Source organism: Tinamus guttatus, unplaced genomic scaffold (assembly GCF_059628265.1).
Source record: "Tinamus guttatus ecotype Peru unplaced genomic scaffold, ASM5962826v1 Tinamus_guttatus_pri_ptg000213l, whole genome shotgun sequence".
Lineage (NCBI taxonomy): Eukaryota > Metazoa > Chordata > Aves > Tinamiformes > Tinamidae > Tinamus > Tinamus guttatus.
Window position 1 is genome coordinate 12,216,055 of NW_028288747.1, and position 21,571 is coordinate 12,237,625.

The 21,571-nt window shown below is 46.6% G+C and overlaps 1 protein-coding gene across 2 annotated transcripts in view; it reads left to right on the plus strand.

The window, feature by feature from the left end:
• Nucleotides 1–1,268: 1,268 nt before the first annotated feature.
• The window catches only part of RBM47 (RNA binding motif protein 47), a 73,354-nt gene continuing 53,051 nt past the window's right edge, over nucleotides 1,269–21,571 (plus strand). For both annotated transcript variants that reach the window (XM_088524762.1, XM_088524763.1), the window contains exon 1: nucleotides 1,269–1,300. In XM_088524762.1, the coding sequence (XP_088380888.1) occupies nucleotides 1,272–1,300 (29 nt within the window). In that variant the 5' untranslated portion in view covers nucleotides 1,269–1,271. The remainder of the gene's footprint in view (nucleotides 1,301–21,571) is intronic.

Here is a 21,571-nt window from a genome sequence, read left to right on the forward strand (position 1 = left end):
AGTTCTTCTGCCCCTAATGCCAACTTTGCTCCTCTGAATGGAGCGAATGGAGCACAACCTGTCTCTACACGAGGCAGTTTTCCTGAGGAGGAGATTGGCAAACTTTTCAGATGAGGACACCACCTAAAACTCTTGCTCCAGGACAAATGGGGCAAGCTTTAAGGAAGGCAATATTAACATACTCAAGAGATTCTTGCACCACTAAGACCATGAACATTTGCTTTGCCAGACTACTTTTTTTCTTGAAGAGTTTAAATGCATAAAATGCTTGCAGCCACTGTTGAATTCACATTTCAGTTCAAATATTTGATTACAATCCCCCCCACCATGATTTGCACTTTAATAAGTTCTGAAAGACTAATACTTTAGACATCTGCTCAAATTGGAATTATATGTCTTCATCTTTTTTTTTTGCATTATGACGGTTTGGCAAAAATATACTGCTAACTTGAACAGTGCCACATTTGTCTACTTGATTTTGTTTTACCAACACAGGAGTTTGATTCCTCGGTATCTCCTTAACTGCTGTTTTTTGGGGGGAGTTACAAATCGAGATACAATGTCCAGTCATAAATTACGTAAGTTAACTTCAGGAGAAAAAAAAAAACAGTGGCAGAAACATCCTCCACAAGCAGACAAGCCCATGACAAAGATCTTTAGATCCCTCCTGAACATAAATGTTCTCCTGTTAAGTATTTGCATATGCATGATTAAACATAGTCTGCATAAACTTTCCAGCAGCAAAAATAATAACTTGTGTTTGACCAAAAGTCACCGAAAAGAGAAGCGGGAAGCTTTTCTGTCGTTGTTGCCGCTGCTGCATGACAATGCAAGCAGGAATTACTACTTAAAAAAAAATCTGATGGTGTGTGCTTCCTGTTCCAGTGTGTTTAGTCACAAGAAGTCGGAATGAGCTGTTGGTTGGTTTCATTTACTATAAACAGGTCTCACGCTTTGTTTCGCTACTTCAAAGCCTGCAGCCAGGCGCAGGCAGGTAATGGGTAATGGAAAAGGGGTGAGAAAGTTGAGAGAGATGCCTCGCTGCTGCCCTGGGCGTTGCAGATATGGGCCACAGGCATCGCAAGGCAGTTACCAGGAGGCTTGGCTTTTTTTTTTTTTTTTTAAACAAACCAGTTTCTTTTTTGTTCCTTTTCTAGACGCCAGATGTGACTTTAGGTCAGAACAGGCTAAAATGTGGTGCTTCTTCAGCGAGCGTTGCCGCTGCGCTGGGGTAACTGGATCCGCGGAGCTCGCAGGCTTCCCCGCTCACTATGCTAAGCGCGGCGATGCTCTCCCTCAGGTGAGTACCAGCTTTTCTGCATAAATCCCCATCCACCCAGAGGATGGAGAGCAGCAAGGAGGATATCCTCCCTCGACCGCCACTGGAAATCACCTTTTTAAAAATCTCTTTAAAGATAAAAGGGGAATTGCTCCCTCCACCGGAGTTTGCCTCTGCACCGCGAGGGCTTCTCCCTCCTTTACTTTTTTCTGACTCTTTTTTATCTGCCCTCCTCGAACAAGAGGAATGTTGCACTGGCCCCCGGCCAGCGAGCGCTCAGCGAGCAGGCTAAAATTTCAGCCCGGCTTGACGGGAAGGTGCCGGGAGCAGAGAGCTGGTTTGGTGAGTTTGGGAGCAGCGCGGGCGGGGAGGGGGCCGCGGCGCGGAGCCCCGCGGAGCCGCCGAGCGCGCGCGGAGCCTCCGCGGCGCGGGAAGGCGCCGCCGGCCGCGGCACTGATTGCGCCTCTTCCTCCTGAGCGGGCACTAAAAGGAAAAAAAAAAAAAAAAACCAGCAGCGAGGAGGAGTTGCTCAACTCGCCCCGGCCGCGCGGCGCGGGAAATGCGCGGGAGGGGCGCGCGGGCGGCCCGCGCAGCGGCCCAGGTAGGTGCCGGCTCGGTTCTGCTCTGCCCCGCTCCGCGCTGCCCCCTGCTCTGCCGCGGCTGGGCCGGCAGCGCCAGCGCGGAGAAGAGGGCCCCAAAAATCCACTTTGAAACTTTTGGGTTTGGGTTGGTTTTTTTTTTTTCGGGGGGTGGGAAGTGTAACCAAGTGGATTGCGGAGATTCTGAGTGAAGTTTGGGTGATTCATCCCAAGCAGAGGACTTCCAGTGTCCTGTAGTTATAACTCTGGGAAAAGGTGACAGATAAGAAGCCAAAGCAATTATTAAATAAGAAAAGAGTGAGAAATTAAGTGTGAGTTTGAAAGTTTGATTTAAAAGGAACATGCATCTCCTTGTCAAACACAAACTGCAACGTGCCTATGACTTTGCAGTACATTTTGTTCGAATAGCTGTTTGTTTTCCTTCCACGTTTAAAGTACAGCAGTTTGTGCAGAGCGCGGAGCCATGAGTCAGCGCCGGGGTGACAAACGGGCTCTCTGCTGGGCTGCGCTCCGCCAGTCTGTTACGGACTGTCAGCGTACGCGGGGGATCCTATGGGATCGCACCTTGGAAGGGCCTCCTTCCGATGGCCGTTTAAAATAGGTGTATTTATTGACTGCATGTTTTCACAAATGAGAGCAGCACCTTGGTCAGGCTTCTCCTTCAGTCTGAGGGACGCATGATTAGATGAGAAATACTGGGGACTCCGTGTTAAAAGGAATAGCTTTTTTTTAATTTATTTTGGAGGGAAAATTATACAGCTCATTTCTCTTTAGGAATTTAAAGTAAAACTTTGGGCTAAAGCCAAAGTATTATAAAGGTTAAAGATAGGTTGGGACATAACAAATCTCACAATCCCGCCTAAATTTTATCAGCTCAACTGAGCTGACCTCGCAGAGGGCAAGGGACTAAGACTGGCTGAAATCAAGGGCCTGAGGCTAGTGCAAATTGAATATTGGTGCCTTTACGAGCCTCCTAGACTTCGCAGATGATGATTTGGACAAGCCTGCAATTACTCTTTCCCGGTGGAGCCGAGCGCACGTGAGGCGCACAGGGGAAATGAGCACCTTGCGCAAGGAGGACGCAGCGATCGCGTCGCTGCGGGCGGCCGGGGCGGCATCGCCGCAGGGCCGTGCACGCCGCGCGTTCCTGCGCGCCGCAGGGGCCAGCGCCATGCGGAGGGGTCACCGCCGTGTTAAGCAGAGCCTGGCATAAAGCTGAGAAACTGGAAGACAACGTGCACTCTCTGAAAGGCAACTTAGATAATGCCAGAATCGCGCTGCGAGTGAGTGTCCGGCGGGCTCGCAGCAAAATTACAACAGTCTGGAAGATAAATGGAGAGGAAGATGCTTTTCTTCTGTCCTCGTTTTGCTCTCTCTCTTTGCTCCTTTTACACTGTTGTCTTCTTGAGACAGATTTTTCTTTTGACATGTTTTGAACCAGTGCAAGGTCTTCCTTGGCTCTAAGGAATTTGCTTCTGACTTAAGTCGCTGTGAGGTGAGAATGGGGGTTTTCCTTGTGCTTTAAGATGCTCTCGTTTTATGAACCACAGGACAACACACACAAAGCCTGCAAGCTAGGTATTGCTGAGGAAATGTTTAGGATTGGTTGGCAAGCAAATACAGCTCCTAGTCGTTTCTGTGTGTTCCTGCAGCATCCTAGGATGGGAGATCTTTGAAGTTTTAGAGAGTAATGTGCTGTGTTCAATATACCAGATTAAAAAACGTTGAAAACCTTGGAATAAAAGCATTTAATAGAGGCTGCAGAGGCTGTTGTTTCAGCGGCAATGTGCTAGGAAGCCTTGGAGCTGTGTGGCCTGACCCCAAAGCTTTGGCCAGGCCAGGTCGGTGCATGGCCTCGCCACATTTTGGCATCGTGATGTCCAGGCTTGGCTCTCTGCACATGGCACAGGCTACCTACACCTTGGCTGTTGCTCTATAAAAAGTTAGAAGCTCTTCTGTAGCAGCTGTGAGAGCATCTGATAAAAGGCAGAGGGATTTGCTCTTGTTCATTTTTTTTTTATTATCTGCTATTTTTCTCCATCAGAATTAAGACAGTTTAGGGGAAATAATGGAAATGGACTCAGAAGTAGACTTTGTTAGTAGCTGATGAAAGCATCTAATGATGTAGATGACGTTAAATGACACAGGTGAAGCAATAATTTCATCTTGACTTTTTTTCATTCTGATTGCTGACCCTAATCATCTGTATTATTTCTCAAAACAAAATTGTTCTGATTTATTGAGAAATTTAACAGGGGAAAATGTGAACAAACAGCAACAGATCTCTGAGGTGCCAGATCCTGTTTCTGCTGAGAATAACAAAATCAATGGCTTCAGCGAAAGTACAGAACAGGTTTGCTTCATAGCAAGGATGTAAATCTGACAGGATTATGAAGAACCATCTTCATGGGTATGCATTAGTGTATGCAGTTATCTCCTTAGCCACGAAGTATAGATCTCCAAGTTACTGGTGACCTAAACCCTCAAATCTAAGAATCCCTTCAGATTTTGTAGTGAAGTTGCTTTGAAATCTGTTTCCTATGGGGACTTGAAGTGAAATTTTTGAATATCTGAAATTTATCCCACGAACAGGTTATCACTGAATCCTGCTTGAGGAGGAGGAGGGACTCTGACCTTTATCTTTTCCAGTAAGAAGCCTAAAATAACATTTCTTTGTTGTTGTTTTTTCCCCAATAAAATGCTCTTGGGAACACCTAGGTCTTGACAAGATCAGGCGCATCTTCTCGACAGCCTTGTTGACACAATGTAGGCTTTGTATGGCTACGGCTGTTAGGGTCTTGGTGACACTGTAAACTCAACGGAGCAGAGCAACTTCTTAATGACCGCAAAGCTGACTGCCTGATATTGGAGGGCATTTTCTCGTCCTTTCTAGACTTTGATTTGCCACGATCACAAGCAAGCTTTTATTTGAAAAAAAAGACTTTTTATTGTTGTTGTTGTTTTTTAATTGTATTTTACAAAATATATTTGCAGCCTGAATGTTATCTTTTACCTAGCTAGGTCATAAAGTAGGGACAAAATCAGCACAGATGGGCCTATTTGGCAAGAAATGGAAAGAAACTACAAATGTATGAGAATGATCTACACTGTTATACAAAAGAGTCATGAGACACCTGTAACTTTCAGCTATTTCCCAAGTGAGCAAGGCATAACCAACCACTGAAAAATGAAATGCTTTCTGTTGTATTGGCCAGTGTAGGGGCCGTCTACACAAGGAAATTTGTTCTGTAGAAGCCCTATCCCAAATGAAGTAGCTCAGGGCGTGTATTAATTTCTGGCCTCTGATTAACTAATGGGTATGCCTGAGTTCTATCTTGAAATAAGTGAGATCCTGCCTCTATATTTTGGACGCAAGAGCAGAGCACACGGAAAAGGTGAGAGCCCGACCAGAAAGCAGCCCCAGCACTTGAACAGCCAGACTTGCTGCAGTGTTTCAGCAGCATGGGGGCAAGGAGGGTTTAAAGGAGGAATTTAAGAGATTAGTGAAATTTCTTTGTGGTTGTGAACTGGGAGGTCCTTCCAGGGAGAAAGTATGCGAGAAAACAGAGAAGGTGCTTGCTGGGAAGCACAGTGTGGGCACTCAGGAGCTGCAAGAGCATTCGTCACTTGCCTCTGTCTGCCTGCACAAGCCGTGTGTGTGAGGACACCTAATATTTTATTTATTCGAGAGTGGAGAGCTGTAAGCAGAAGGATAAAAATGAGTGGAGCGCCCAAAGCAACAGGCAATGAAAATGACCTTTGCAATAGCATTTGGAAGATGAAACTGAATAAAGATTGCAGTTAGGAAAGCCAGAGGAAAGGATAAAGCCTTTATCAAGTTAATGTGCAAGTGAGACCCTGGAGAAGAGTTTTAGCCATGAGGATAGAGAGCATAGGCAATATCTCTTGATGTGTTTGTGGAAAGCAACTCACATCTTAACCATGCCTGGAAAACAAGCCTGCTGAAATAAAAGTGATGGCCATGTCTATTAAAAAACAACAGTTGTCGCTGGCAGTGGGAGAGAAAGGAGCTTTCAGGAATCCTTGAGGTGAGGGTATTAAGGACTCTGTTTTATCCATGTTGAGCTGGAAATGATAGCCAGGCTTTCAGAAGATACTAGAAAAAAAGTGCGAGGGGTGTCAGGTGGGGATGGATATTGATTGGGAAGGCAAAATGAAGGAAATTGAAGCACAGAGAGAATTTGCAGTTACATTTGGTAGAAAGAAGAGGGTTAAAAGCAAAACAGGAGTCATCGGGGCTGATGGAGTGGAAATCACAGAAAGGCTGAATGGCAGGACATAATGGGGGAGCTAATGCTGGTGCTGAATAAGACCACTTGAAGGCTGGAGCAGGATAAAATCAGGAGCAGAGAGCTTAGAGCCTGAGGGGGGAATGTGAAATTATTTTTTTTCCCTTTTTTGGGGGGGTGAGTAAAAGGGAAGAATTGGGGCAGCAGGGGAAGGGAATATGTGAAATGGATAAAACATGAGGAGAGGGTGATATACTGACTTACCAGCATAAGTTGGCAGCAGCCAGGAGAAAGCTTGTAGGAAGAAAATGGAGAATTAAAACCAAAGGAGGAAGGTGGAGGCACAGGGTCAACAGCAGGTGACTGCAGTGCAAGGAAAAGAGAGAATTATGTCTTTAAAGTGAGGGTGTGTGCTGTAGAGACAAGATGAGGAATGGAGGTGCAGGCAGACGGCATGTGGAGTTTGACTGTGGGGACTCACAAGTCTTGGGGATGGGGAAAGGGCCAGGCCTGGGAAAACAGCACCAAAGGCATGAGGGCAGAGTGGAGGCCAACCTAAATATGCAGGCAGGACTATGTCCGTAAGATGCTTTTTACAACAGGAGAGCACGTTAAGCTTACCTTAATGAAATGCATTATTAATGTGACTTCAGGCCATGTCCACATCCTGTGCACACTTTTGGCAGGAAGATCTCTCCTGGCTGTGGATGCTGCAATTCCAGCAGAGTTAATGGTTTTGTGCACAGCACCCACGTGCTGATGTGCACACTTGTGCTCCCAAGGAGCATTTCACAGTCATTAGCTCTCTCTGTCCCTTAGAGAGAGCACTAATAAGGTGCATGAAGCTCCCAGGAACATGGAACTGTGCAATGCTGCAAGGGTAAATGCTGGGATTGCAGTACAACCTGTGGTTGTGGCCTCTGCTTCTCGGCCTTGGGAAGCAGGGCAGGAAAAGACCCACCTTATCTGACTGGCTAAATGTGCGTTGGGCAGATTGAAGGGAAGCTGGAGGTGCCTCAGGCTGGACTAGGGTGATCTGAACACACCTGCAGTTGTTGCTGTGTGTTGTTTGGGTCTTACTCAGTGCCTGTGAGGTAACCAGGGAGAGCAGACACTGCTGACGAGCTCGTGTGAAGCGACAAGCCCAGGGGCCGCAGACAGACATGTGTCGTGGTGCTGCACAGCGCCCGCGGCGGCGCGAGCAGGCCGTGCCGGGGCGCAGTCGCATGTGAAGGCCTCGCTCGGGGCAGGGCGTCTGGCTCACCCTCCTTGCTCTTGTGAGGACACTCAGGCAGCCAGACTGGGTGGAAAGTCTGAACTTTCCTCAAGGCCGAACTGTTAAACTCAGATTAGAAGGAAGATTGATGCAGCCTCGTGAGCTGCTTTGTGCTGGGCTCCTGGCTGGGAGAGCTGGGCTCGGCCTGCAAGCAGGCATGCTCAGCAAGTGACACGAGTGACTGCTAGTGACTGGAGCAGCACCCTGGGCTCCCGCAGAGCTGAACAGGTCACCTTTTTGCTGCAGGAAGGGAGAAAAAAGAGAAGTAATTTCCATAAAAGCTAATTGTACTGAGCAATCATAAACAAAAAGCTTCTACATGCTTCATGCACATCCCGAAGTACCACATATCAGCTTACCTGCATGAATCACAGGTCAGACCATACGTGTGCAGAATAAATCTTCCCAAACACAACAGAGGTGGCAAGGACCGTGGGGGTGCTCTGCCTCGTGCTGAGTGCTGTCACGGGACCCCGGCCCACAATGCGTCCCTGACTGCTCTGCTGCTCCTTGCATCGCAGTGTGTTGGGTCACAGCCTGTGGAGCCCATCCTCACCTCTTGGTCCCTTCCTCTGACCTGTTTTCCAACTGGAACTTGCAGGTCATTATTGGAGATGCTGTGAAGAACATGTCTACCCGTGCTCAGTTTTTATTCTGCTTGAAAAATAGTCTTTTTTTGGGGCGGGTATTGCTCTCCACACTGGCATTCCTGGTAAGCCGCAAAGCAGACTGACAAACAACACTCTTTTTTTACTGTCTGCTAACCCTGTAAGCCTAAGTAAGAAAATTCCTCAGAAATTCCTGTAAAAGATATCTGTACCAGTAAGGAGCTAGTCATGCTTGCTGCAGGGCCACCTGCCTTGGGAAAGTTTATCAGCTCACTGATGGTTGATATACAGGGCACTTTACAAAGCCTACAGCTCTAAGGGATGTGGAAGGAATTGCCAGAAACCCTAAGTAAGAGCCGTTAAGTATTCCTAACCCGGAGGTGCTGGTAGCCGTGGCAGCTTGGTTTCTCATCAGAAGGATGAAAGTGCAGGTAAAGGAGGTGTTTTCCTCACAGAGCAGCTGCAGGGCTGTTTCTGCTACACCTGCTGCCTGTGTGGGGGTTTACCTGTGGCTTTGCATGTCCCGAAGATGAGTCGGTAGTGGTGTAAAACAGGGAGAGAGGCACAGTTAAAAGCATGGCTAAGATTTCAGATGTTATTTGCCATCCTTTTTGCTCCCAGGCAGCAATGGGCAAAAGCAACCCATGGAGCTGTGGTGGGAGTGCTCTTGGTGGCGGTCCATGGGGCCATGTCCACACCACCTGCACAGTAGGTGCAGTAGTAGAGCAGTTTCCCCACCAATATATAGCAAATAGGTGTTTCTGTCTCTCCTTGTAAAACTCTAGGAATCTACTGTTAAGGAGACAAGCTGTTAAAGAATATGCCACGTATATACAAGAGATAGTGGGAATACACGTGCCTCTAGCGGGAAGCATCTTTCCTCTTTACATTTTTCAAAAGACACAATGACATTTCTTTTTTGTTGTTGTTTTGTTTTTTAATTATAGAAACTATGTAAAAATATGGGGGCTCTAGAGAAAATGAAAGCAAAACTGCTGTTTGTAGAATCCACTTGCCTAAGGGCAGTGTAATAAATTTATTTTTATGAAAAAGTCACGTATCCATAAAGTTTTTATGAAACAACAGAAGGTCAAATTTTCAATAAAACCCCAAAGTAGCCTAGTAAAGAAAACCTTCAGTTGCAAGTTTGTAGTACCTTTGAACCCGCTTCCCTGTTTTTAGTATGCAGGCAACCGTATGCTTTATTTTTCTCTCTTATCTAAGCTAATCAGAAAGGATCCTGCTGTAAGTCTGGGAGCTGTAATCACGCCACTACAGGGCAGACACACAGCTATCTGCCCCACATGTGTAGTCATGTCTGAGCACTACCCACAATGGGGTTGGACCAACCTGGCCTGAGTTCTGGTCAGTGCAGGGGCGGTTAGTTAAGCTGTGTTGTCGGCATTGTGCAAGTTTCATTCTGAGTTTGAGATTCGAAACCACAGGGTTGAAACTCCCTGGTGGGCCCCGTCCAGGCTGAGCACTGCAGCCTCTTGCCGGCAGTATGCGTTGCTGACTCACTGCTTCCTTTTCCCTTCCGGCAGCAGTGCACGTTTCTGGGGCCAGCGAGTCATTTCTGGGCATGTTGCTGAGGTGGCACCTGCCACTGGCCTTCCTGGGTCCTGGAGCAAGAGCAATGCTTGTGCTGAGGCAAAGCCAGGCTTACTGAGCGGTGGTCGGCGCATGTGTAAGCCAGGCCAAAGTGTTGCACAGCGGGATGTGGAGCTGCAGGTGCCAGGAAAAGTCACTTGGGAAAAGCTCCCCTCCAAGGCTGGGAACCCCAAATGACATGTGGGAGGATGGAACTGGGCTTTTAATTCACTTGGTTTCTACACTGTTTGAACCTGGGTTCCAACCAAAAATGCAAAAAGGGCTTAGTAGGCTCCTGTGTTGTCTCTGATGAGGGGGCACTGGTTGCTTGCCCCCAGAAACTCACTATCATCAGTCTGTGAAAAGCCATGTTTTACTGCTCCTACAGCTCCAAATCTGAACCGTTTCTATTGCATTTCCTCCTCATCTAATCTTATCTGTCTCTTAAATTGTACTTGCAAACACAGCGAGACAACAAGCTAATGAAGCGGGTGTTGCAACCCTTTCTGTGCTTCCCTATTTCCAAATCAAAGCACAGTCTTTGTGCAGAAATCTGAAAGCTGCCTCCATTTTGAAATGTGGCCCATTTTAAACAAAGAGCACCAGTCTGTTAATTTCATGCTAATCCTTATCTGGAAAGCAGTTAGTGCCAAAAATCACTGTATTCCCCAAGCCCTTGCAAATGTCAATCACAATTAAAAAGATTTCTTCTGAATTCACACGTACTATTGTATGTATATGCACAGTAGGGTGTAGAACAAGCCAAACAAGAAGAAAATGAAGAGAAGTGTGGGCATGACTGGTTTTGCAGGAAGGGCACCAGTTTAAGGCGTAGGAAACATGGGTTCAAGTCCTTGCCCTGCTGCAGAAAAAGGCCCGGGCGGGTCGTTGGTGAGTCAGGTGTGGTGTTCCAGGCTGCTGTGAATCTCAGCTGAAATGCACAGGGCTGTGGCTGTGGCTGTGGATGGGACTTCAGATCAGAAAGCTCCCATCCTGTGTGTGGGGTTAAAAGGAAGAAAGAGGAGGCACACCAGCCCTGGTTAATAAGGTTGCCCTGCCTTTCCCAGTATTAGGCCACTTTAATTTGCTCGTAATTTTGCACAACTTTAACACCTTTGATGGAAACTGTGCCTGGCCAAGAAAGCCTGTCCCAGGCGTATGCATTGCCTGGAATTGCCTGTATAGAGACTCAAAGGCCACTTCAGCTGAAGCGACTTGGCCGTTTCTGAAAATCCAAGTGAGGGAATTTGCTCTTGGCACATTTTTGCAGGCCCTCTTCATGCGCTTAGTGGAGACTTCTTCCACTTTTATCGTGCAAGTGCCTGAAAGTCCTTCTCACACTAGGAGCATTCCTGTCTGCGCTAGGTTTTAACTGCATTTGCAGTGCTGGGATGCTGGACTCCGTGCAGCTGGATTTGGGAGCAGGGTGCAGCAGAGGGGCTGGGACTGTGAAAAGCAGGATGGATGGAGCAGCCATAGGCAGGGAGGTAGGAAAAGAGGGACATTGTGGCTGGGAATGAGCCCGTCTGCCTGGAAGAGCTACCAGGAAAGAGGGGTTTGAAGAGATGATTTGGATGGATGTGGGGTGAGAGACACCACGTTTCCATAGGACAGCCCCCATGGGACAGCCCCCATGGCCCTGTGTCCTCCTGGACCCCACGTCTGCCAGCAAATGCTGTGCGGTGCCCTGCTCCTGTTTTTGTGATGTATGTAGTTACTTTGAGTAGCAGAAGTCAGTGTGGTGACGCTCATGTGCCACCCCTCCTTGTGACACAGGCATCACTGGGATGCCACATGATGGAATTTAGTTTTGTTTTTCAGTCTACTTCAGAAAACAGATAGAGGCTTAGGAAACCATGCACAGGGATGTCCTTGCATAAAGAAAGAAAAAAAAAGAGTGTGTAACTTAGGTCGTGCCAGCTTTATTGCCTGTACAACCTTAATTTGCCTTGTGGTATGCATGATTATGAGGTGCTTTACGTGATTTTTTTTTTTTACATGGACAATACTGTTCTGTTTTTTATCAGGATTCTTGCCTTATACCATGAATGAAAGGCATGGAGGTCATTTAATGAGCAATTTATTATATATATATATATTTTTTTTCCTTGCTGTTCTGGGTATAGATGCTGGATGCTCTTGCTCTTCTCTGATCTGAAGGGAGAATCATTATTTTTTTCTAAGGCTTTTTTTGTGGTATCCATCTCCCGTATTTAAATACTTCATAAACAGTAATGAGTTAATCTGTGCAACACACTGTGGGATTCATTTGTTAAAAAAGCTGGGGCACAGAATGTAAGTTAAGAAACTTCCCATAGTTTTGAGTGCCTGGTCTAGATGGAGGTGAAGGGTTTTGGTTAAAGGTATTCTTCACTGAGAAGTGTGCTTGAGGATTAACAAGATCTATTGTGGATTTATGTCAGATTTAACAGGTTATTTTGGATGAACAAATATAAACATATATAAGTATGATGGAATGCTATTTCCACATTTCCAAAATGCTGCAACTCCTCTTTTTTTTTTTTTCCTCTACTTTGATATTTCATTTAAAAAAAAAGGTGATTAAAGTTAACAATAAAAAGGGTGGAGAATCCATAAATGAAATGTTTGCTTTGGGGCAAAACAAACCACCTCCCTTACTTTTTTCCCCCTTTCAGTTAGCAGCATGAGTCACCTGCACTGCCCAGCCGCTGACCCCATTTTCCAGAAAACGTGACGTTTTCTCGTCAAGAAAGACTCGCATTCTCAAAGGTGTTTCCCGCTGCGGGCGCTGGCAGCTGTGAGCGCTCTTCGCTTCCGCAAGTAACTTGGGGGTCGGAAGACATTCCCACCCCAAAAACATGGGAGATGCCATCGCCTTGGCTTGCGGGCCTGGGGGCCAGGCTGGGTGCCCCAGCTTGATGCGGCAGAAGGGGCGATGGACGGGTCCAAATCCAGACGGGGTTACTGGCCATGCTGGTCCTTCCACAGGTGTTACCTGGCATAGGGGACGTGGCCAGTGTAGGGCTGACTGCCACACGCACCTATCTAGAGATCTGCTTAATTAAAACCATTTTCAAAGGCAGGAGTAAAAGTAGAGATCCAGGTGAGGCTTCTAGCATTTGGGGTCTCCTTTTTTCCTGGTGGCTTCCTATGGTAAATTATAGCTACTGTAAATTAGCTGGCCTTAAGGCGTGGCTGTTGCGGTAACATGCTGGTGACATCAACCATACGCCCCATAGGTGGGACCAGGACACCAGGACACCCTGAAAGCGATGCAGGCTTCTCGAGCTAGTGAGCTTGCTGGCAGGAAGGCGCCTCAGGCGGCGTGAGCCACCGCGCGAAGTCTGCGTGCTGGCCTGACACGGAGCAGCGAGGCGAGCGCGGGGGTGGCGGGGACCTGGCTGCGCCCGGGCTTGTTGGAGCTCGGCAGTGGAGACAGGCGAAGGGCCCAGAGGGAGGTGGGGACACGGTGCACACCTGAAGACCTGAGTCACAAGGGGACAGCGTGTGTGGCGCTGCATGTGGCGAGGGAGGCCGCGCAGCGCCCGCTCCCTGCGGCCAGGCCTGCTCTGCAGCCTGCGCGGAGGCTGTCCCCAGCCCACAGCGTTGACGGCAGAAGCCCCACTGACGTGGAAGGTGCAGGGTCGATGCTGGACTGTGCTAACTGAGTAGTGTAGGCTGGCAAAGGTCCTGCTTTCCAGTATGTTGTTTGAAATGTGCACAAATGACAGATCCCCGTTGTACCAAGCAGCACAGATGCGGGCGGGAAAGGCAGCCCTTGTTCAAGGGGCTTGAGCCAAAAGTAGGGCAAAAAAACACACAAAAACGTCACGCTGACACACAGCCAACGGCTGGAGGGGATGGGCAGCAAGCAGCCCCGAGCGGCATGGCATGCCGTGGGTCACCCTGCCGCGAGGCCGAGATGTGAACACGCTCCTGAACGCTCACGGGCAGATGACTCATGAGCGGGAGAAGGGAGCAAGCACAGAGCCAGCACCCCCTAAGAGCGCGCACGAAGTCTGAGCTCTTCCCACAACCTGGCAGCGTAGCGTATGTCCTGTTGTTCATGTACACGTGCCCACGTGTTCTTCTGCAAGGCCTCCAGCCCTGAGCAGGACCTCCATAGCACATGGTGGTAGCACAGGACGAGTCTTCTAACCTTGTGTCTGCCCTTGCCCTTGTTCATTCTACGGGATGCCCAAAAGGAGTGCAAGCCTGCTTCTTTTCATATTCAAAGCTGTGGCTGGGTCTACACTGCAAGTGTGTGCTGTCCCACTATGTCAGTTAGGTCATCTTTCCCTCCTTCTCCCTGCTCTGCTCCCTCCGTTCCCACCAGGACAAAACGCGGGGTCATAGCCGCACTAGGAAAAGCTACCCCTGCATCCAGCGCTACCTGGCAAATGCCTTCCCGTGGCAATTCCCAGCGCTCTATGCGGGGAAAAGCCCTGCTTTGCACGTAGGGCTGCACATGCAGGTTACTGGTACCATGCGCACCTGCATTTTCCATGAGCAATTGCAACCTGCAGTACGAGCACCCGGCATCGGCTCATGGCTCTGCTCTCTAATGGCGACAGAGAGAGCCCGTGTCCAAACTGCTTGTGCCTAATTACTCGAAACTAGTGAAAATCAGCGCGTGGTTTCCTGGCTTTCAAAGCTGCCTTGGCGTCGACCCCCACGGAGTTAACATGCATTACTATTGTTGCAGTTAAGTAGTTTCCACGCTTTATATTCTTTCTCTATTTGGGCTTTGATTTACTTTTAATATTCTGAGCTTTTTTCTCCCCCTTTTTTTTTTCTTTTGCTTACTTTGTGTCTTAATGCTTAGAGATTTCCTGCTCATATATTGAAAGTTTTTAATGAAGAATTTCTGCAGCAGTTGGAGTTACAAGTAAAAGCCCTCTGCAGATCTTGACAGAAGGAGTTATATGAAATTACTCCTAATCTCTTTATCCTTGTCACACCACTCTGCTATGCAGTAATACACCAAAGAATTTCCAGAAAGCAAAGGTTGGCGACTTACAATACCCACCTACTTGGCAGAAAAAAATAAATAATAAAGGAACTGGGAGGGAAATTAATTATGGTGCTTTTCTGAAGCAATGTCGGCTGGGGGACAAAGGGAGAGGAGAGTGGAGGTATAAAGCTGGAGAATGTGAATATGTGAATATACACACACACATATATATATAGACAGAGAGAGAGACATATATATATATATAAAACCTTGAGGTCAGGGAAGTCATTTCCCTCCAAAGCCTAGATCAGATTCTGGGAGTTAAAAAATGAGGCATTCGGGTTGACTTTATCATGGCAGCTATCAATGGTACATTGTTATTCCCTGCCCGAGTGGCAAAGCTGCAAAACAAATAACAGTATGTCCTTGAGTGCACCAGTTCTGTGCCTGACAGGTTTTCATTTTTCACTCTGTTGCATAATGCTGGCATCCACATACGACACGTAGCATATGAAACTTTCTGGGTAGGGCTTGATCCTGCTTCCATTCAAGTCAAGGGCAGCCTTCCCGCAGCTCTCCAGCACGGCAAGGTCGTGGCATGCACGAGGGCCTATTGCAGCCGCAGGCGGCAGCCAGACCGCGATATTTCAGGACCTGCCTTTGAAATTCCATGGCAGCTAATGGCTTGTGCCACCTGCCTGCTGTTTTCTCAGCATTTTTCCCCAAAAGGAGAAAAAAAAGAAAAAAGAAATCCCAGCTATTATTTCCTCCTGAAATACGCACAGAGCAAGCAATATGCTGATTGCCTTGTACTCTGTGCTTGTCCGTCTTGCCCAAGCCTTGTGTGTAAGTGTTACGTGATTTTAGAAAATACAATGAAATGTAGGTAGGCCTGGAAATGCAGTTGCTCTTGTTGATCCATTTGTGCCATTATAGATATGTGATCAGACTGCGCTCTTACGCAGCGGCCTAGGCTGCTTGAACGAACCTTCTGTGAAAGGGTCAGGAGATGGGCCCTTTAGTCCTTCTGCTAGATCAGCAACATCTGTGTGTACTAGATTTGTATTTCAAACCCAGAAACAGCATCAGCCCACATATGGTGAAACATCAACATGGAAATCCGTACTTGTGCTTTTTTCCTCACAATATGCATGATTGCCACAATCCCAGTTGGGAGAAAACGTGCAGACAGCGACCCAAAAATGAAGGCTTGAGTTTAATAAAACTATTTGTAAGTCTGGGCTAATTTTAGAAAATAAGCTCTTCTGTGTTAAAAAATAGATATATGTGTGTGTGTGTGTGTGTATATACACATACAATTTTCAATTGTCAGTTTAGCGCACACATTATGTAAAAATTGTAGGAAATGTTACTGAAATATTATAGAAAAAAAATCTATTTTGTGAGGGAAAGCAAGGAATAGGAACCTTCGTTGTTGTTTTCCAGGTAACTTTGTGAGCAGGGCTGTGGGGAGGGACAGCTGTTCACACAGTTCTACCCTGACATTTTCACCTTCCCCAAAGGAGTAAAGAGGTGTCATTAGCACTAGAGGTATCACCCAAAGAGGTGGCGTTAACACCAGGAGGCCAAACCCACCTCAGCCCTTTCAAATAGAGAGGTTTTGTACCAGGGCTTTATCCTGAGTGCCCTCAGCCCTCCTTGGGCTCCCTGGAAACCTACCTGTGACATATGCAGACCAAAAATGTTAGGTGTAGATCCCTTATCATGATTTTGCAGGATCAACCACATTCCTGTTCCCGTAGAGAGCAGTTCCTCTAGCTGCGGGCAGTACAAACTTGTTGGAGTAGTAATTATTTGATCATCTTCCTCGGTATTTCCCGATGTCAGAGATTTCTTTATTTTGGTTGCTAAAGAGTTTGGTTTTCTGTCGCTGCACCTCCCTGGCAGTATCTGCGCTGGCAAATTGAACTTGCCCAGAGTTGTCCCCTGTGCCCTGTTCATTTAAACAGCGAAGCTGTCCTCTGACTGCGTCATGGGGATGTCCCACAGCTCCTGCTGCCTCCCAGACATATGGCCAGGCGGGAGGGGGCATTTGCCCTCGGGTCTGGGCTAGTGGTGTTTTAATGGCAGAGGCCAGAAGTGTGTTGGGGGCTGTGCTATCAGCAGTCACTTTTCAGCACTCAGGAATGCTCACCGGCACCATTTAATCTTCTGTAGAGGATCTTCCCCTTCCTGACGGGCACTGATCAGCACAATCGTCCTCTTTCATATTTTGCCAAATCAGGTGTGCACTTAGTATGTCCCCAAGCAAAGTAATTCAGTTCAAATTATAGTTAGTGCCCACCAGCATGAGCAAGTGTTACAGAATGAGCCTTGTACGGGGATGAAGATAAAAACTGAAAATCTTTGAGATCTCTGCCCAGGAAGCAGCAGTGAAAGAAGGCAAAATGATAGGAAATAGCAGATGCTGATGTTGAGAACTGCTGTCAAACTGAACAGCCTTGCTTGGAAAAAATTAAGGATTTTAGAGCAGGAAAAAGAAAAGCATTTTTTCTTTGTGGGAGGAAGGGTCTGGAGGCTCTGCTGTTCTATTTTTGTTGTTTTGGGTAGGGGAGGAACATTTGTTGGGCACAAATATGCTGTGGATCTAAATTCCATTTTACATTTATCTATCCATGTTTGGGATGGTGTTGCAAGCAGTTCGTTATCCATGGGACAGAACAGTTGGCTTCTGATTCCCATGGAAACATAAAACAAGTTGATTCTTTATAACTGAACCCCCCTCTGAGGAATAGGGTGGAAAGTCACTGAAAAAATGACAGCCTTCATAGCTGGTCAGCGTATTATTGACAGGAGTTGGACAATTCATCAGTTTAATAGTAGACATTTCTTATACTAAAAGTTTGGAATTATGTTGCTTTTAACCATTTTTTGACACTTTTTATATACACCGATATACCCAAAGGAATAAGGTGGAAAACCTATAGAATAACTTCATTATTATTAGCTTTACAAAAAGAATTCTGGAAATCAAACTATTTTAACTAAAGTTGTTTTTCATAACAGCAGAGCTTTCTGTATGTAGGGCAAACTATTCTCCTGTTACATTCTCTCAATGGTAATATTGAATTTAAGGAAGACATTTTTTCCACAGAGTATACCTGCTGACTTAACTGACATCTGAGACTCTTTCTTCACAGATTAATTTTGTTATCCACTAATTTGTCCCACACGTATTAGGGTAACACTTGAAAATTAACACCGACAACTTTGTTTCTCCGTTACGTCTAGTTAACTAACATGGAAACATCTAATCGTCTTAGCTTTTATACCCTCACAAACACGGGTTTGTTTGGCTAAAAACTTAATTAGCCCCATCACGTGGAGCGGGTATTTGACGACCCCGAGGCAAGCGCGTCTCGGACGTCGGAGGTGTCGTGCAGTCGGACTCAGCGAATTCTGGGAGCCTTTGGCAGTAGCTGCAGAACTTGAATAACAGGGTAGGCGAAGGGCTGGCACCCAGTTTTTCTGCATAAGCGGGCAGCATTCCTTAAGGGTAACTTGCTGCCTCCACAACATTGTTCTGCGATCTTTTTTCGCACCCGCTGCCTGTTCTGCAGCCGAAGCAACAGCGCAAATCAGAAAGTGGTGAGAATCTTCTCATAGGCTTGGACGGACCTTTGAAGACCAGACAGGTCCCTGGAACAAGTAGCTCTCTTTGACTGAGAGGCAAGAGCGAGGGCTGAAGCTGCTGAACTTTTGATCTCAGTAGTTTGGGTGCAGGAAAAAGAGCACTACCAGCAAACGTGGAACAGGAGCCACGGTGGCCTTGGGGCAGGGCTCCTCCAGGATGTAAAACCAGGCCAGGAAAAGAGCAGTTGATACAAAGCGGAAAATAGACACCAGTAACAAAAGCCCAGGGGAAAGCTTGCCTGTGCGAAACGTGTGTGTTGATTATCTTGAGACACTGCTAAATTCTGGATGGGCCGATTGCATCCAGTCTGATGTGACAGAGTTCAGTCAGACTTCTGTCCTTTTGCTCTCTATTTCCCCAAATCAAAACAGATGGTATGGTGTGTAATCCCAATAGTGGCGGCTTGTGCTCTGCCAGGGGACAGGGACCATGGCCGGGGAACACGTGCACTGAACAGCCCCCGATCCAGCCTGTGTCCCAGACCGCCTCGGATCCTGGCAGGGATCCTGCAGGGCTCTGCTGAGCAGGGCTCTGAGCAAGACCAGAGCTATTTGTGACCCATGTTCTCATCTTAAACTTGCTTGCAAACAAGTCCATACATTGGTCAATAGTGAAAATACATAAGTATGTGAGAAATAACACCAGCATTTTCTATACAATGTTGTTCCAAGTTTCAGTATGGTGAGCCCTCCGCTTTCAGCCCCGATTTTGCAACTGCGCTTTGAGCTTGCTCTGCTACCTGATTGCCAACTAGCTAGAGCTGCTTGATACATTTGTCCCCGCATTCTCCACATCCCCGTTCCTGGCTCCGGCTGCTTCCCGCTAGGGAACACGCTCTGCGGGGCCTTAGCACGCACACCGCTGACAGGATACCACTGGCTTAGCTGGTTTCCGATGTGTGGTTATGATGAGCTGCCCTGCTATACAAAGCAAAAGAAAATGCCTTCACATCCAAGGAAAACCATGAAACCCTATGGTCCACATGCAAATGAAATGTGCATGGTTTAAACCATATTTCGTCATATTCTAGCTAAACCTAAAATCATTTCAAAAGCCATTCATTCTAATACTGAGTAGCTGCAAATTCAATTAGAAGTATGTTGCATGAACAGGATCTGCATGACCAGGCAGAATTTCCATTGCAGATCACTTAATGAGAGAAATTAAAATACATGAAGTATTAGAGGCTCTTCCTTAGGAAGACAGCTTAAAAAAATGCACTGTCTGATGTCACCCTGAACTTTCAGGTTTCAGAGGGCAACTGATAAGCTCACAGAGTCAAGTCAGTTGAGTTATTTATCTTCGTAGCATCATTTACAGTTATTTGCACATAATAACATATCTGCATTAAAAAGCTTTACTTCCGGCAAACTGTTACAGTTAACCAAAGTGAAACGTGACACAAATGAAAATCCGGCAGAGTGATATGATAGAAGCAGAGAGTGCCAGGTAGTATAGTTAAAAGTTAAAGAGTGCGCCTAAATAAAGCTTAGCCTTAGAACCCTGTAACACACCTAGTAAAACAAATTCCTTGCTGCCTTCCAAACTACTAGCATGTGCCCAATTGTGGGAATTTAGCACCTCTGTATAATCACACCAGTGAAAAAGGTGTGTTTGGAAAGATTATCAAGTAAATGGGGCATGTGAAAACTGGCAGCAAAATAGCAAAGGCTCAATAAACCCAGCATCCAAGGAGGACATAGTATGCAATATTTGGTTCAACTAAAGTTGAGACTTCAAGACAAAACCTGATTTTCTCCAAATGTCCATGGAGTTTTGTGGCTCATTTTGGCCATCTGCACTGCCCAGCTGAGTGCGCCCGCAGTGGCAGCCCCTGGCTGCCGTGTGTTGGGTTTTCAGGGTTATTATGTGTGTTGCGTGTGGGTACGATGCTGATTGCCAAAGCAGGAGGGTGGATTTCTACATTTGTTACTGGAGGAAAGCCATACGGGCGATTAAACACCTGGGATCGTGGGCCCAGCCTGAGCTTTGTGTGCATGTGATATTTGACATGTTCTGTAGCCAACCAGCGAATTTGGGCTGCAGCTTTGTGGTGAGGATGTGCAGTGAGCCTGGGCAGGGAGAACAGTTTACCAGTTTTCCTAATCCCCTTGAAATGAGGAGCCAAAACGTGTGTGATACTCAACTTAGGGGTGAGCAGGCTGTAACTGCTCAGCCTGAGAAAGGCAGGAGCTGGTACAGGGTTAGTCCTGCCTGAGTGACACGGAGAGGGTGGGTAGTGGGATGCTGCAGGAGCAGTGGCCATCAAGCAAAGCTACTGGGAACCAGCCTCAGAGCAAAGGGAGATGCTTTTTCACGCAGGAAATGTCGGAGGACCTTATTGCAGTAGGACGTGGTGACTGCAGAAGGTTTACATGTGTCCAGGGTCAACGGGGTGAGTCCTTGGAAGAGAAATCCTCCAGGGTCACTGGAGAAGCTCTGTGAGGCTCAGGGAGTTCCCTGAGCTGAACACGGTTGAGAGCTGGAAGGATTCTTGCAGAAGAGATCACACGTGCTTGTCATGTTCTGGTCCTGCTGCATGGCTCAGCTGATGGCCACTGCTGGAGAGGAGTCACCCAAATACACGGACCTAAGGCAGTCTGCAAATAGTAATGCTGTTCTGTTTTTATTTGGGTGAATGAATTTCATTCTAGTATTCTCAGAATGTGTATAATGTCCTTCACAACAATACAGTGAAACTTGAGAACTTGCAAATGTATCTGTGCCTGAGAATATATTTCAGAAAACATTATATTCATCAGTTTGTATTACTCTTCAGACCACCAAAAAATACAGCAAAGTACCATTATTTATATCCTTCTGTGCACAGCAGCAGTGATAAGCACATTGTTAAAGCATATTTCACCACTGCAATTCCATTGCCTTAAACTAAGTTTAAATTTTGATTCCAGAACACTTTGAACAACTGATTCTGACCCACTGTACATTATAGGCTTATTAGTTGAGTGCAATATGTTATGATGTGCTATAATGCTATAAACATCTGTTGTGAAATCAGAAAAAGACATCATTCTACCGTATATAATTATAAAAGATCTATATTTTTTAATTTAAAGAAAGCAATCAAAGTGCCACTGCACATATTAGTGCACACACGCATGTACAAATGCATGAGTGCTCATATGCACAAGGATTTGAGTCAAATGTGGGCACAAATGCATGCAATCATATGTGCTGTTTCCCTTCTGTGGATGTGGGGAGTTGTTTGAGATTTGTACAGAGCTGCACTACCTGCAATACAGATACATTTTTTTATGAATAATGTCTGCATCTTTTAAATTGCATTAGCTACTATAGAATTTTAGTTCTTGTCTCAGCAGGGATAAAGCAACTTATTCCTGGTATTAGTCACATTGC